Source organism: Amborella trichopoda, chromosome 3 (assembly GCF_054954075.1).
Source record: "Amborella trichopoda isolate Santa Cruz 75 chromosome 3, AtrichopodaSantaCruz75HAP2 v2.0, whole genome shotgun sequence".
Lineage (NCBI taxonomy): Eukaryota > Viridiplantae > Streptophyta > Magnoliopsida > Amborellales > Amborellaceae > Amborella > Amborella trichopoda.
The window spans coordinates 51,169,055-51,185,850 of NC_142338.1; the positions used below are offsets into that span (position 1 = coordinate 51,169,055).

The 16,796-nt window shown below is 34.5% G+C and overlaps 1 protein-coding gene across 9 annotated transcripts in view; it reads left to right on the plus strand.

Annotated features, from left to right (window-relative positions):
* The first annotated feature begins 4,324 nt into the window (after positions 1 to 4,324).
* The window catches only part of SRS2 (P-loop containing nucleoside triphosphate hydrolases superfamily protein), a 30,266-nt gene continuing 17,794 nt past the window's right edge, over positions 4,325 to 16,796 (plus strand). For 4 of the 9 annotated variants that reach the window (XR_016051515.1, XR_016051516.1, XM_088861165.1 and 1 more), the window contains exons 1-12: positions 4,325 to 4,939; positions 6,319 to 7,132; positions 7,268 to 7,309; positions 7,394 to 7,557; positions 7,788 to 7,986; positions 14,970 to 15,026; positions 15,143 to 15,248; positions 15,335 to 15,468; positions 15,564 to 15,638; positions 15,796 to 15,921; positions 16,041 to 16,160; positions 16,250 to 16,333. Coding sequence is in view for 7 of the 9 variants with exons in the window: in XM_088861165.1 (XP_088717291.1) it covers positions 4,770 to 4,939; positions 6,319 to 7,132; positions 7,268 to 7,309; positions 7,394 to 7,557; positions 7,788 to 7,986; positions 14,970 to 15,026; positions 15,143 to 15,248; positions 15,335 to 15,468; positions 15,564 to 15,638; positions 15,796 to 15,921; positions 16,041 to 16,160; positions 16,250 to 16,333 (2,091 nt within the window). In the remaining 2 variants the exon portion in view is untranslated. Of the gene's footprint in view, positions 4,940 to 6,318; positions 7,133 to 7,267; positions 7,310 to 7,393; positions 7,558 to 7,787; positions 7,987 to 14,969; positions 15,027 to 15,142; positions 15,249 to 15,334; positions 15,469 to 15,517; positions 15,639 to 15,790; positions 15,940 to 16,040; positions 16,161 to 16,249; positions 16,334 to 16,796 lie in introns of those variants that run through there. The other 5 variants (XM_088861167.1, XM_088861170.1, XM_088861171.1 and 2 more) reach the window with 5 other exon arrangements.

Consider the following 16,796-nt stretch of genomic DNA (forward strand, 5'->3'; position numbering starts at 1 on the left):
TCCATGAAGTTGGTGTGACTTAAAGAATCCCCCCATAAATGTCTTCCCTACTTTTAAAGATTGGAAAAAATTTATATGAGGATGGTACCTTATAACGTAGAACTACGGAAGCCGCTCAAACAATATATCGGAAAATGTAGTTTTATTGTTGAAAAACCTTTTGATTGATCGATATATATGGTTATGAAAAATAAAAAGATTTTTATTATTAGAAATAGTATATTTTACAACATATTATCTACGCCGTCTATTTTCAAGATTTTCATATGTTTATAGATTTACTTGATTTTAAACATTTTTTAAATTTAAAATTTTATAATTAGATATAAAAATAGATTTTGAGATAATCTTAAGAACATTTTACATCAAAATTATATATCGTGATAAAATTTGAAGGTGCACCTTACCTCTACACCTACGGATGCATCTGTATGCAAATTGCACCCTTTAAAGTTTGAACCAATGTTTAAAAAGTCGGCGTGTCAAATCGGGCTCGCACGGTTCGACTTGGGAATCAGCGTACTTGTGCCAAGATCCAACGAAACATGGAGAATCGCCCGTGTCTAGAGAGAACAGGGCGATTCTGGACAGTAGATCGCCCGAGTCACTGTTCAAACACATGTGAACAGTGTTTTGCGATGGGAATCATCAAATTTTGGCAGTTTTTTTATGATTGTTGTGCTTTTTCAGCATGTGAATCGAATGTTTCAGCTTTTTTATTTAGCTTTTCAGCCTTATCAATCGATAAATTGGAATTGAAATATTCAATTTCAATCACAAATCAGCGGATTTGTGAAGAACAACGTGTTTTTTTAGGTTTCTGCCATTTTTCTGATTTCAAGCAAAATAGGGCATCATTTTTTATAAAATATGAGGGTTATTGATCTTAATAGTGTTATTAGAATAAACTAATTATACCTTGTGAGTATTTTGATCCATCACAACTCTTATTTGGATTTGAAGCCACGGTTGCAGGAAAAACAAGTAAGAAGTTCGGTTTTCCGCCATTCAATCGATTGTATTCAAGTATTTGCACATAATATGTTAATATTATAGGGTTTTGATTCCTTATAGTGTTATTTATCATAAAATATATTCAATTAGATCTAATTTTTTCAATTAAATGAATAAATAAATAATAACTATCCATCAATGATAGTAATAAAGATCTTGACTAATCATTTTCCAAGTTCAAAAGATATTGATGCAATTATGAAATTGGTCATAATATTAAAAAAACACAATTTTCATTTTCTTTTCGTGTCTGAATTTATGGAGTGGGGTCTACGGAGATAAGATTGGTTTTAGGCAACGGAAGAGAAAGGAAAGGAAATTGACGAATAATGTAAAGGTTTGGCGTTTTGTAAAATAAACATATCAAATTTGTAAAAAGTACAAAGAAAAACATATTTAGAAAGCTAACCGTTCCAAAATTTAAAACTTGAGGGGTACAAGAGATTTTGGTGAACCCAAAGGCTAACAGGGATGGAAATTTCGGAGAGGGGGTTAGAGGTTATTTTCCCTACTGTTAATGAACCGTACATAATAAAATAACGATTAAAACAAAAAAATATTCTCATTCGTATGATGAAAACTGATTAATTGACCGCAAGAGACCAAATTTGCATTCAATGAGTTATTACATAGTCATAAAAATAAAAACTTAGCAAACATTACAAATGTGATCTTTTATCCAATAGATGAGAATTGCAAATAATGGAAGAAAATAATGATAAAACCTGACAAGTAATAGTAGAAGGAGAAAAAACAAAACAAACAGGCCTTCTATCTATATATATATATATAACGTGCAAAGGAACGATTTTTATCAATTTTAGCAAATAACATGACTCCATAAGAGTCGAGATATGAAGAAATGTATGCAACTTACATACTTATTTGGGATTGCTAACAAATAGATCATTTATCTTTCAACTAACATGGAAGTCATAACCATTTTTTTTGGGTAATTCAGTGGGAATGACGAGCCCCTAATTGTTTTTAAATCATTAGTGGTTTTTTAATGCGTTAGATGACAATAGAAGCATAGACCTTACTTGGGATACAAGTGATGCTACCACCATGGCCTCAACCCCATTCTAAAAAGTAATAATTTTTTCCACTTGTCAAATTTGACGGTTTGCAGTGAGTCATGAAGTTTGAGATTTTTTTTTTGAACTTTGTGCCTATTCAACAACATTCTTACAACCACCCATTTTGAAATAAACAATTGTTTCATGCAAGCTAGACCACATTTCTATAATATGTGACCCAAAGGTACAAAGCATCCATGTTAAAGATGGATGCAAATTGGTGGCTCCATCTAAAAACAATGGTAACTAATGGTTCAAATGTTTTACTAATATAATAAATAGCTTTCAGTTTTTTTTTTTTATATTCATGATCTCCATGTTAAATATTATATACTCTCTAAAAATTAGGATCAAATTATATTTAAACAACATATTTATTGCCAAGCCCGCATTTCTACAATATGCGAGCTAACTGCATGTTAACTGTGTCATTTTGAAATTTATGGGACAATAATGATTATGACTTCCATGTACAAAATATAAAAATAAAAGCTTATATAGAGCCGAGGCTCTAAGCAATCAAATTAGAGCTTACATAAAAAATTTCACTAGAAGAGGTTGTTTTGGTGCCCAAATATCCTCAAATAGATAATCTCAACATCAAGATGCATGGATATTAGAAAAGATTGGATTTCACCTTTTGGAAATAGTACATATTGTAAAGCATTTTTTGACTGTTAATTTTCAATATTTTCAAGTTCTCATAGATATGTTTGATCTGCACTATTTTTTAAGCTTTACATTTTATTATTAAAGATAAAAAGTATATTTTAAAGCTATCACAAAGATTGTCAGTATTGAAATTACATTTTTGATACTATTTGAAGATGGGCTCTAAGTTGATTGTTTAGAACTTCGACTCTATACAAACTACACCCAAATACAAATTCTACATCTTATGAATAAAATATCAAAATTGATATGATTGAGATTTTGGACCGATACAATAAGACCGGTTTACTTATATCAAGACATGGGACATCTAGGAATCAACTTATGTATACATGGTGGACGTGTGTAAAGAAGTGGTCAAAAGTCCCCTCATAACCGTGCATTTGTACTTAACATCTCCACCAGCCACGATTAGGGATAGATAAAAGAGATAAACCTATACCACATTACTTATCCAATGAAATGAGGAATTTTGGAAGGCTCGACTTTTTGTTTGCTATACTTTACATTTCTCACTTCGTACAAATTTATATACACTGCCAATAAATTTTAAATTTATTTGATGGAACCCAAAAAATTACCATTGCTAGAGAAAAAAAAAAAAAAGAGGCGCGTGGTTAGCATGCGGCCAAGCTTACCAATGCAGGCTTGGCAATAAATATATATTTTTAAAAATAATTTGATCCTAGTTTTTAGATAAGATATAATCTTTAACATGAAGATCATGAATATGAAAAAATAAATAAAATTTGAAAGATAGAAGTTATAGTTATATTAAGAAAACATTCAAATTGTTAGTTATAATTGTTTTTAGATGGACCACCTATTTGAATCCATCTTTAAGATGGATACTTTATACCTTTGGACCACATATTGTACAAATGCGGTCCAGCCCGCATGAAACAATTGTTCAAAGAAAAAACAAGAGTAATATGTTTATCTACTGTACCTTTATTTGAAGGGCTAAGTAGGGCTAATAATTTACCCGGTTTGGATCTTATATGGATTTAATATTTAAATTACATATCGGATCCAAATCCAAAATTTAAATTTGAATAGTGAATATTATTTTAGATAGGGCTCAAGTACAACGCTATTTAAATATTATATATATATTATATAAGTATAAGATAAAAGAAATGACCTTGTGAGACCCTTCCATATCTATGTGTATATGACTAAAAAAGTTCACCATTAAATTTGACATATATCTTTAGAAAAATCAAATCCCACATCTATAATAACTTTTTTAGATATATGTGCCAAATTTAATGGTAATCATTTAAAATCCTACACACATGTGATGCGGGAGGATCTCATAAAATCATTCTTCATAAAATAATATATAAAATATTTTATTGGATCCAAATCCAAATCCTATATACATTTTTCGAATCCAAATTCGGATCTAATCCGACCGACTCTCAACCCAACATGCGAGGTGGGTTTTCAAAATCTCGCGCCCGGCGCTAGCTTCTTTCACGCTCTTGAAAACGTTAATAAAGCTGGGGTTATTTCCGAAATTCGATCTTATGAGAGGGAAATAATTGTAAACTGTCATCCAGCTTCTTCAGTACGCTACAAGGGAAATAAGCTTCCTCGTATTCAAAGTTTTCGAAGGCCGTTGCATTTCCCTCCATTTTGAGCCACGCAATGAGAACCCTAACTCTTCTCTAAAACTCCTCGAACCCTAATTTATCTTCTCTGCAGACCCAAAATTTTATCCGATGCTACCTTTTCTTTGAAATTAGTTGTGTCTAAGCTTCGTCTTCTTCATCTATTGCTTTCATTTGTGTTTTTTTGTGCTTATTTCTCTGCGAACCTTAATGTTTCATGATCATCTTCTTTACTCCGTTTTGTATGTTTGAGTTTTCCATGGAACTGAGTACAAATAATGAATTTTCATGACGAGGGGTTTCTGATTCGGAAAATAATTTACAGATGAATGTGTACTGCTCATTGCTATTCAAAGCTTATCAATTATCTTTTAATGCCTAGAGAGAGATGAACAACCATCAAAATGCAAAGATCAGTCAGAACTTTAGGGTTACAAAGGCACTCCATGCTTGCAAAAGGCCCTTTGTGGTTTCGGGCCATGATTCAACTCCATGCAAAGTAATTGTTTCTGAATTTGACCAAAGAAACTCGGAGAACTTGTCAATACGAACAATTGGGTATGGGTAATATTAACTCTCACTTGAATCCATCAACTCATCAAAGATGTTATGTCCTATTGCAGTTTGAGTGCATTTCGATTGGTTTGAATTTTGAAGCCTTCATGAAATGTGTTCCTTCACTTTGAATTCATCTCATAATTTATATAAATGGTAGAGTTTAATAAGTTTTGGCAAAGCTTGATAAATATTAGAGATTAATTCATTTGTAATATAATATCGATCTGGAATTTGATTGATGGATTATTTTCTTTCTGTTATTTCTGTTCATTATGTTTTTCATGTTTACTTAGCATTGGCTTGTTTGATATCTTAAGATTGTTCAAATACTGTTGTTCTTTAAACCTAAGTAGTGATAATGTGGATCAATATAGTGCAGTGTTATTTCTTTATTTTTGTTCAGCACTGTGGTACATTATCATCATCAATTATAGTTCATATTTGCATAACATGAATAGAGAAGTCATCCCTCAATCCCATGTGTTAACCTCCCAATGAAATTGGTGTTACTTAACACGCTTATCACGAGTGTTCAAACTGATCCATTACGATTTAAGTCTGTTGCCCAATGGTGCTATGTAACTTGAGGGCTTCTGTCTCTTTTTGCTTGCACTTGTATTTTTCATGTTTATTTGGAGTTGCAAATACTTTTCTTTTTGTTGAATAGATTGAGAAATTGTTTCATGTACCCAACTGCTATAGGCCATGATTGTATTGTGTTGCAAGCCTGGTTCAACATGGATTGCTTCCATTTATAACCATGGCCGTATGCTATACACTCATTAAATAGAAAAGTCGTGGCCATTTATAGGCATGGTTATAGGCTATACACTCATTCATATTTGTATCACATAAATAGAAAAGTCATCCCTCAATCCCATGTGTTAACCTGCCAAAGAAATTGGTATTACTTAACATGCTTATCACGAGACTGTTGAAACTGATCCATTGTGATTGAGTCTGTTGCCTAATGGTGCTATGTAACATGAGGCCTTCTAACTCTCTTTGCTTGCACTTGTATTTTTTCATGTTTCTTTGGAGATTCAATACTTTTCTTTTTCTTGGGTAGATTGAGAAATTGTTTCATGTACCCAACTGCCAAGGCCATGATTGTATTTCGTTGTGAGCCTGGTTCAACATGGAATGCTTCCACCATAGGCTGTACACTCATTAATTGGCTATGCAGACATCCTATGAGACTCTTGTTTTCGGCTAATTGACTTTAGAATATTGGTTATATAACATGTACTTTATTTTTTTGCATCCCTACTCGCAACTGCATCAAAATTTTATTTTCTTTCTTGTGTTATCTAATGTCATGCGTGCGAATGTTGTGTTGATATCAAATTGGTTTGTTTCTATTCCCCACATGCTCTCAGGAATGAAAATGCCAAAAATTTGGGACAACCCTATCGAGTTTCCAGGCCTCTTCTCTCAGAAATACAGACAAATACATGGGATTCAAGGCCTTCAAATGGAGGCCACCCATTTAGATTTGAGCATATTGAGTCGTTCCCTGGAGGCAATCCCACCAGTGAAATGAATTCCCCTGCTAAAATTCGTACCGAAATTGTCAGAGATTGTATCTCAACAACATTGGCTACTCCTATGGTGCCATCGGTTCGTCACAGTGTTGATGATACTCTTTCTCCAGTAAGTTTCTTTGACGAGGAGTTTGATGACTCTATTTTGAAAGAAATTGATGCCTTATGTGAACAACAAAGCACCATGAAGAAGGAACGGAGACGTTTCTCACATAGCAATCTTTCTGGTCAAATTATGGTGTCCTCTCAGAATTCTGTCAATACTAGTGTTATTTCCTGTAATCTTGGTGCTTCTGTGAAATTTCAAGCTGATGAGAGTATTGTGAAGTCACTTCATAATGGACTGAGTACTATGCATGATAGAGGGGAGCATGCTTCGATTTCAGCAGATGTTCAAGATAATTCCAGGTCACCAAATCAGTCTGATGTCAAAAGAAATGTTGAGAGTTTTTCTAATCATTCAATGACTTCAACTGTGGTTAACCATGATGATTCAACCAATCCATCTTTAAGTTTAGGTGAAGGAAGTGCAACTGATGCACAAGCATATTCTGAATATTTAAAATCACTGAATGATATGCAGAAGGAGGCAGCCACCAGTGACATTGAAAGACCACTATTGATATTAGCAGGTCCAGGTAGTGGAAAGGTTGGTTTATCATGATTCCATGAACTCTGTGTTCTGTTTTTGCTTTTTGTATGATGATTTTCTATATGTACATTCCACTTTTTGTTTCTACGATGGTTGATTTTCTAAAATTTGGATTTCAATTTTTCATGTCAGACCTCGACAATGGTGGCTCGCATATTGACATTATTAAAAGAGGTAACAGCTGTAACCATGTATTTTTTCTATAGATGATTTTTTACATATTATCTTTGCTAATTGTTGTTCTTAAAATATTGTTAGGGCATTGGTTCTTCAAACATTCTAGCCACGACATTTACAACTGCTGCAGCATCTGAAATGCGGGAGAGGATTGGATCAGTGGCTGGGAAACCAGTTGCAAAAGAACTTACAATTTGCACATTCCACTCATTCGGCCTGCAACTATGTCGTTCACATGCTGAAAAGTATGCAAATTGTGTCTCATGGAAGTTGTAAATTACTATTGTACTACTGGTTCTTGTTAGGCATATACTTGTTTAATCCTGGGAGATGTATATTATGAGTATACTATGGGTTCTTGTTGGCCAATAATTGTTTGTGCCTTTTCAATGAATGAAAATTTGCTTGTATATTGTTGCTATACTTATTTGTAATACTTGTTGTTATTAATTATATGTTATTGGTATTGAACTAGGTTGGGTCGCACCTCAGAATTCCTTCTATATGGACCTGGGCAACAAAGGCGAGCTGTTATTGAGGCTGTGCGCTTGATGGAGGTTGATAAAATGACTAGCCGAGATGTCGTTGTTCACAAAGTTGGGGAAGATTCTAAAAGTGGTACTTTGGGCTCTTGTAAAGATAAATCAAAGAAATGGCAAAAGTTTGTGACCCAGGTGTGCACTGACATCCTTACATTGGTGCTCGTTAGTTCTCTTTTATGCCTTTGTTTGCTGAGTTGGGTCCTATGGTTGCACATGAGAATGGGATATATGATAGCCTTCTGTCCTTGTGACTCTTATAGTTCGTATGTGGTGTTTTGTTGTATCTTTATAATTAGCATTTATGATTATTTTTCTTCTTCCCCTGCATGTTAAGATTTATGATATATGTGATAGGTTAAGTATGCTTTCACATCAAATGAGGATGTTTTATGTTTACTGTTTTGCTGATGCATGGAGCTAATATTTTGCTCAATTTCTTTTGTTATTGATCTGTTCTTCCGTTTTCATGGTCTGACGGTTAGTTTTTGTTTCTTCCTGCTGCACAATTAGACCAAAATGTACTGAACATGTCCACCATTGCATGTAATGCTCATATTAATTAGTAACAAACTCAGTTCATTGGCACTTAACTTTCAGTGATTGAGAGGAGCTGACTTCCATGACAAATTGTAGTTTTCTCAAACACTTTAAAGTGGTCTACTCTTTTCTCTTGTCCTGATTGGTGCAATTACCTATGGGGAGGGGCTTGTAATCTTCAACTTGCTTAGAATAAACTTTTTAATATCTGTAGTAGTGTCATGAGCATTCATGAGCAGTTTCATTACACTAGTCATTGGCGTATTCTCGTAAAAGATCAGTCTACTTTACAGCCAGCACTCACCATGAGGTTGGTTTCTGGAGTCCAATCCATACTGTAAACATTAGGATGAAGCTTAAGCCTGCTGACCTGTTTGTTGGAGTTCCTACTGGTGTTCCATTTTGGTTATATGTTTAACAGGGTTAGCGGTCTACTAACTCTATCTTTCCTCTCTTTATGAAGGGAAGACACATGGTTCCACTCTTCTTTAGCATTAGAATGCTTGGGCACAAGATTGTTGGATGTATGGAGGTTAGTTTCTCGAGTTGTTCTTTGGACCTCTTGGTGTCTGGTATCCTACTAAATTGGAAAACAAGATTTCTCAGCTAGACTGACCCATCAATTGTTTGGACAAAGTATAGAAAATCTGATCGAGTGGCCAAACCGGTCACCAATTGGTTCCCGATTGACTTGGTCGACCTGCTGACTTTGATCGATTCACCCGTTTGGCCACACTGAAAATATTCAAAAGATCTTAAAAATGAAAATGAGTTGATTTGCTAAAAAAATGATGAAATGGTATAGATTTTGATGAAATCATCCAAAAAGGTGAGAATACCGAGAATTTGATTCTTGTGTTGTAACACATAGTCATTTCACAGTCTAAAATGCTGTAAATACAAAAAAAAACGGAACAAATAAGCCAAAGAGTTAAAATCTAAACCCTACATAACAAAAATACAATAATGATAAATTCTTTACCCTAGCTAACAAAAAATTTAATATAAGATTTATAAAGTTTTTTGAATTTTCTCAAAAATATTAAGGAAAAACCTAAACAAATGCAAAAAAATAAATAAAAAAATATTATTAAAAATTAACTAAATTCTACCTAAAACAGACTAGAAAAAAATTATTATAATATTCATAAAACGGTTTAGATTTTTCTCAAACTTTTTTAGGGAAATCCTAAGTTGAGACAAAAAATTTAAATAAATGCAAGTATTATTAAGAAGTTATCTAAAACCCTATCCAACATAACCTGTAGCATAATAAATAAAATAAAAAAACAATATCTTTCCAATTTACAGAAGTTTCTATTTTTTTGAATTTTTTATAAATGAAAATATTATTAAAAACTAATTTTGGGATATACCCTTAATCAAATAAAAAGGTTAAGTAAAACAGGAATCTTTACAAATATTAAAATTTATTTGAACCCTACCAAAGACAACACAAATTATTCAAAGTAATAATTTTAAAAACAAAAAAGTAAAAAAAAATAAAAATATATAAATTCATAAAGTCCAAATCAAATATTTCAATTCATATAATGAGACATTTCAATCAACATCAAAATAAAAAATTAAAATGTAAAAATGTTTCCTAATTTGGAGAAATGGACGAAAAAATATTGAAGAAAAAAATAGAAATTGATCTGGCAAATTTTGGTTTTGATTCTAAAATTTTGCTCGTGTTTTGTAGGTCAATATATTAGGAACATCTTGAGACAAATTTGAACAAATTTAGAGAAACATTGAGTGAGAAATCAAAGATTTTCAATATTTGGATGAAAAAAGCCCTAAAAATTTCACTCTAGATTTCTTCAAAAAATGAGCTCCAATCCAAAAAAAAAACGAACGTGCATTAGTTAGATGGTTAAAAAGATCACCTTTGAAACAAATATCAAAGGATTTTGGTGTGTATTCAATGAGAAATAGATATAAAGGTGCATTATGTTTGAAAAATGGCACAAAAAATGCAAGTCAAATTTTAACCTTCAAGGTTCATAAATTTTACGGTATTATTGGGGAAATTTAGTTAGGGTTATTGTAGATTAACAATATTCAACACATTGGAACAAGTTTGAGAGATTTTCGTGAAGCATTGGGAGAGAGATTAAATTTTTTCTATTTTGGGTTGTTGAAGAACAATAAAAAAGGGCATCCTGGCTGACTTGCTGAATTTTGGTTGTGACATGGCCTCAATACCCTCCGGATCCACAATGACTCAGCATTTCCTAGATTGACTTGATAATGTTTTAAGCCTTGGTTCGGACTGCTTTATGTGGATTGCGATTTACTATAGGTGCTCAAATGGGAGATGTCTGAGAGACCGTTCATCGAACTTGTTGTGCGGTGTTCTAAAAAGCGGCTCACGTAACAACTAGGCAAGCCAAAGTTACCTAGGCGCCTCGCCCAGGCTAGGGCGGGCCTTCTAGTTAGGGTGTTTGTGGGCGCCTACCAACTAGCCTAGGCGGCGCCCAGAGATTGTACCCGCCTACGGTTGGAAACCCCCCTTGGGAGGGGGCATTGCGATAATTTTGCCCTCCAAATAAGGGGGGAATGTGGGTTTAAACCCCTAATCTCATTTTTCTCTAAAATACCAAAAAAATTCAAGAAATTATTCGAATTGCAAATTTGGTTGGACTCATCTTCGAATTCAAAGCTTCTGAAAATTCATCCCAACATCATCCTTTTGTTTTGTATTCAATCTTAGTCAGTGTTGTAAAAAGTGAACCGCCCAGCACTTGGGCGGCCGCTTAGGCAGTCCAGAAGGCCTGGGCGCATCGCCCAGGCCTAGGCGGCCACCCAGGGCTTGCGCCAAGCCCAGGGACGGAAATGCGGCTCCTTAAAGGTATTTTTGGATAATTTTTTTAATACTAAAAGGGAAAAATTGTGGGTTTTAAATTCATTTGAAATCTAAAACCCATTAAAGGCTATTTTAGAGAGAAAACCCAATTTTTTTTTTCTACTGGGTCGCCCAGGTTCTGGGTGCCGGCCTAGGTGCTAGGCGGCCTGGATCCACCAGCCGCCTAGGTGCCACCTAGCGCTTTTTGAAACACTGATCTTATTCATTTAGGAAGCTGATCATTGTGCTATTAGAGAGCCTTTGAGATTGACAAACTTCTAAAACATTGATGGTTGAAGATCAAGCATAAAGGTTAGTAAAATCTAGGTATTTGAGATTTTTTTTTTTTTTTGTTATTTCGATGTCCTCTTTTGGTTCTACTAGAAGTGGTAATCTAGGCTGGAAGTATGGTTATAACTCGAATCCGAAGGATAAAAATTGTATTAACTTAGTAGAGGGCTATAAGTCTTCAAGTCCAAATTTTTTCTTATTTTCTCCTCTTATGTTTATGGATTATGGAATCGTATGAACTGTGGATTATAGACTATGGATAGATTATGGATGTGGCTGTATTGATTTTTTGGTTTTGCTCGTACTTTAGTTTCGATTATGCGATTTTCATATTTTATGATGTGCTAATGTGTTACTGTCATATACTCATACTTGTTTTTAAATATGTATGGTAGAATGGTACCATACTCTGGTTTATGCTTATGGAATATGGAGTGAGTCTATGGATTTATTTTTATTTGGTTACTATGGGTAATGGATCATGGAACTATGGATTAAAGTTATGGATTGGTAAGGATCACGGTTAGGTTAATTGGTTATGGAATATGTATTTTTAGTAGTATTATAGTACTTTATTTGGATTAGACATGATTCCACATTATCATCATCATAATCCGATCCTTATCCCAACTATTCAGGATTGGCTACACAAATCCTATTCCACCATTGTACTCTATCAAGGGTCATAATCTCTGTCCAACCATAAGTCACTATATCTCCTTTCACTACTTCCATCTATGTCCTTTTGGGCCTTCCTTTTGCCTTTTTAGAGCTTTCCACTTGAACCTATCTGCCCCTCCTAACCGGTGATGTATTAGGTCTACACTGTATATGACCAACCTACCTGAGTCTACTTTTTCTAATTTTATAGCCTATTGGAACCATATCTAAGTTCCCTCGTATGTATTCATTTTGAATTCTATTCTTTCTTATGTTGCCACTTATCTATCTCAACATCCTCATCTCGGCTGTACTCACCCTATCATATTTTGTTTCTTGGCCGCCCAACATTCCGTACTATAAAGCATGACTGATCTTACAATCGTCCTATAAAAATTCCCCTCTAGTTTAATTGACGTGATTCCACATAAAATGTATAAAGAGAGCCTGAATATGCATTTTTTATACTAAATTACCTAAATCAGGTTTTCCTGACATCCCTTGCCCCCCTGTTGAACCTGGGCGCCTGTTTAGATGTTGGGGCAGGCACTCAGGACCCCATGGCTGACTAGACGCCACTGGAATACTGTTGTAGTGGCTCTTGGACATCGGGGAAAAGGTCTTTTAGATTAGGAAGTTGTTAGTTGTTGCTTTCCAGAATGTCCTTAGTGGTCCCTGTGCGTTTGTTGACTAATTGGTGAAAAAGTGATTCGAAAGTTGGAGACTTTGGCTTGGACTCGCTTGTGTTGCTTGCGTCTGAGTCCGACAGGGTGCCTGGACCTGTTGAAAAACCTTTGGGAACCTGCTGGTCACACCAATTCCTGTGGTCATTGCATTATCTTTTCATGGACTTGGCTTTGTTGAATTGGGTAACTTTAGGTTGGGCCTGATTCTCCCAAGATGTGTTCTAAAGAAAGGAAATGATCAAATGAGGGATAAACTACAAATAAACATAAACCATAGGAAACACAGAAAGGGAAATCAAATTCACTCTGATTGAATCAAGATCAGAAGTTTTTTGTATTAAATTTGGATTAAGGAGGAGTTCCAAGGATTGTAAAACCCTTGTTTCGTTTATATTCATAATCATTTTATACATTGGCGAAATACCTTTGATCGAAGGCTCAGCTACAAGAAAAGACATTTAAATGAACAAAAAATAACCATGGGATTTGCTCCTGCCTAAGGATGAGAGTTGATTGCGATGTTCCTGGAAATTCTTGGGTGCTTGATGCTCGAAGGCAGCATCTTATATAGGGAGGTAGCTTATTGGTGCTTCTCTCGAGTCTTGCCTTTCAAAGTTCTCCAAAAGGTCCCCTGCTAACTGCAGAAGTGTGCTTTTATATCTCTTTTGTGGAGTTTTTAAAGTTAGTAAACATCCTTTATACCAATGCTCGATCTTGCGCTGTCCATCTTCAAATCCAGTAGTACTTACTGCACCGTTTGGGAATTCCATTGTTTAAGTTTATCCAATTCAAACTCGAATCACATTTTTTAATTCAGATTTGAATTATACAAATCTTGCCAGCAGTGAAGTGAATGAATTCTTGTTCGATCCAAAGCTTTGTGCATAGATCGCTGCTACATTGTTGTTAATTTGATCTAGACCATTTTGTAATTTGTAGGATGAAACATCACATCATGGTGATCATTTTGATTGATTTTCGGTACTGTTTTTGAGCTGTTTTGAGTTGAAATTTCTTCCCATGAGAGTTCACCATGGTTCTGCATCCTGTTGGTTCTTGATTTCTTAATGTTTATCTGATTTCTTCATCAAAACATGTGTCTGAAGATCCTTTATTTCCCAAGATCATCAGATAGCCCTGTGTTTTTCCTCAAACCATGTTCATTAAGTAAAGGATAAGCGCGAAATTTCTGCAATACCATGGTGAATAATTGATCTGCAGATTTTCGAATTGAATTTTATGGGTTAATCCTTATTCCTTTTAGCTATGTAGAGTTCATCCACTGGGCCTTAGACCTGTTATCATTTAACTTTTTCACTTTGGTGCCGCAGGGTTGTCCTATGGTGTACTGTGGTGGGGATTGGAATCCTCATAGAATGATGCCATTCTTCGTGAACTTGGTTGTGTGGTCTGATTTGACCCTAAACATGCTTCATAAAGAGTTTCATACTCATCTTAGCCAATTTCCCAGGTTATTTTTTTGACAGCTGGTTTGCCTATTGCTAAATAAGCACTGAATTGGAAACTATGACCCAACTGTCATGGAATTTCATTGGATGATCTTTGAGACCATTTTCAGTCCTTTTCAAATTTTTAAGGTTATGCTTGGGTTTCGAGAGCCGGTTCTACATAGGCAAACACCTATCTAGACCTTGTATAGGCTCTTTACTTGAGGATTAGGATTCTTGGTGTCCAAACATAACAAAACAGGGCCCTTCCTAGTTTTAACCTAGTGTGAGTTTTTAATCTCTAATTGATGATATTGGGGGTGGTTATGAAGATGTTAAACACATGGAATATTCCTGCCTAGCTCTAACTTCGTTCGTATGTTCTTATATTGTTTCCATTATCAGCAAACATTAACTATAAGAGAGAAGTGACTTTATTATTAATATGGTCACTAACTTGGTCTTCTGATAGAGGCTATTATCATGTTTCAATTTCGCAGACATTATTGTGCATATTGTTTCTCTAGTTAGTATGACTTTTCATTTGATTGTGCAGTATCTAAGTTTTTTAGCAATAGCTTTCCTCTATTATTAATCATAGTTGCACTTTGGGATTATTTTCTATTATTGCACATGGTTCAGGCTAAAGCTTCTGGAAGAACTGCTGAAGAGTATCGAAAAATGGGCGATATCTCAAGTGTGAGTTTTGCCATTTTTCTTTGGTGTTCAATGTTGTACTAATACAAAGTCTTTATGCTACATTAGATAAAGGACTTCTTCATGCTACAGCATTCTCATTTTTGAATTTGCGTCAGGGAACAATTCTTGTACTTTATGAGGACATATTAAGGTCCTGCAATGCACTCGATTACCATGACCTTATCAGCTCATCTGTAAAGCTACTAACGGAATTTCCGGGAGGTTAATGCTACTCTGGAATTTATTATTTCATTGTCAAATAAGCTTTGATAGGCGTTGATAAAAAGTTCACGTTTTTGTGTATTCAGTTTATAAAGAGTGTCAGGAGACATGGAAAGCGATAGTGGTTGATGAGTTTCAGGATACAAGTGCCATGCAATACAATCTTCTACGTATTCTTTCCTCCCACAATCGGATAACTGTGGTTGGTGATGATGATCAGGTGAATTTATTTATCTTTCCCTTTGGACTCAAAATCTTTTTAATGTTAGTTATTATGATTTTAGGTGTCTGAAATATGGTAGATGCCGAATGCAGTCCATTTTTAGCTTCAATGGTGCTGACACTTCAGGGTTTGATTCCTTTCGGAGAGATTTTCCCACTCTGAAAGAGGTTAGAATCTTGTGCTGTCTTTCTTATTGTGCTTGATAGTAATGTGGATTTTCCGTAGCAGTAAAACTATGTTTTTATAAAGCATCCATTTAATGAAACTGACCAGGCTGTGTTTAAAAATTGGTGTCAAATTTTCTCATGTTGATCTTTAGTTCAGGTTAGGTTACAGAAGAACTACCGTTCAACACGCTCAATTGTTGAGGCTGCATCATCTCTGATCCGGAATAACTTAAAGCGTTGCCAATTTAAGGAAGCTGTCACTGATAATTCTTCTGGTTGCAAAGTATCCTGTTGAGATTAGTTATCAGCACACTTGATAGTTTTGTTGCTAATTTTTTCTGTTTGAGAAGTTAGAAATTTCTGTACTTTAGATTCTTTGACAGTTCTCATATTACCATTAAGGAGTGCCTCAATGAGGATGCACAATGTGCTTTTGTGGCTGATAAGATTACTGAAATGATATCAGACAATTCTTCTGATCCCTGTTCTTTTGGAAGTATAGCTATCCTCTATAGGCGGCAGGTATGCATGCCCAGTCTGTAATATCCTTGTTTCAGTTCATTTGCAGCTTTATTTTGGGAAATTGATGGTTCTTTATTCTTACAATGCAGGTCTCAGGAAAGGCTTTTCAAGCATGTTTCCGTACTCGAAAAATTCCTTTTAATGTCCATGGCGTGGCATTCTATAGGAAGAAGGTGGGCACCTTGCTTCAGTAGTTTTAGAAGATTTCTTAATCTAATGTTTCGGTTTACTTTCCCCCCGCCTGCATCTTCCTTTTTTTATTATGTTAATGTTTACTATTAATGAAGGGTTGTATACGGTGAGACCATTTATCTTTATTATTAGGAGGTCATAATTGTTTCTAGTTTGATATATATATATATATATATATATATATATATATATATAAAACTAGGAACAATTATGACCTCCTACTAATAAAGATATATATATCATAACAATTACATGTCAAATTGCATGGTTTGGGGTGTGTCATGAAGTTTGATATATATATATATATATATTAATTAATTAACTTCAAGTCTAGTCAATGACACTCTTATAAGCATTGGATTTGAAATCTAACAGACAAGAATGATTATGACCTGCTTATACCAAAAGTAATTGATCTCTCTGTATACTATTTTCATTAATAAA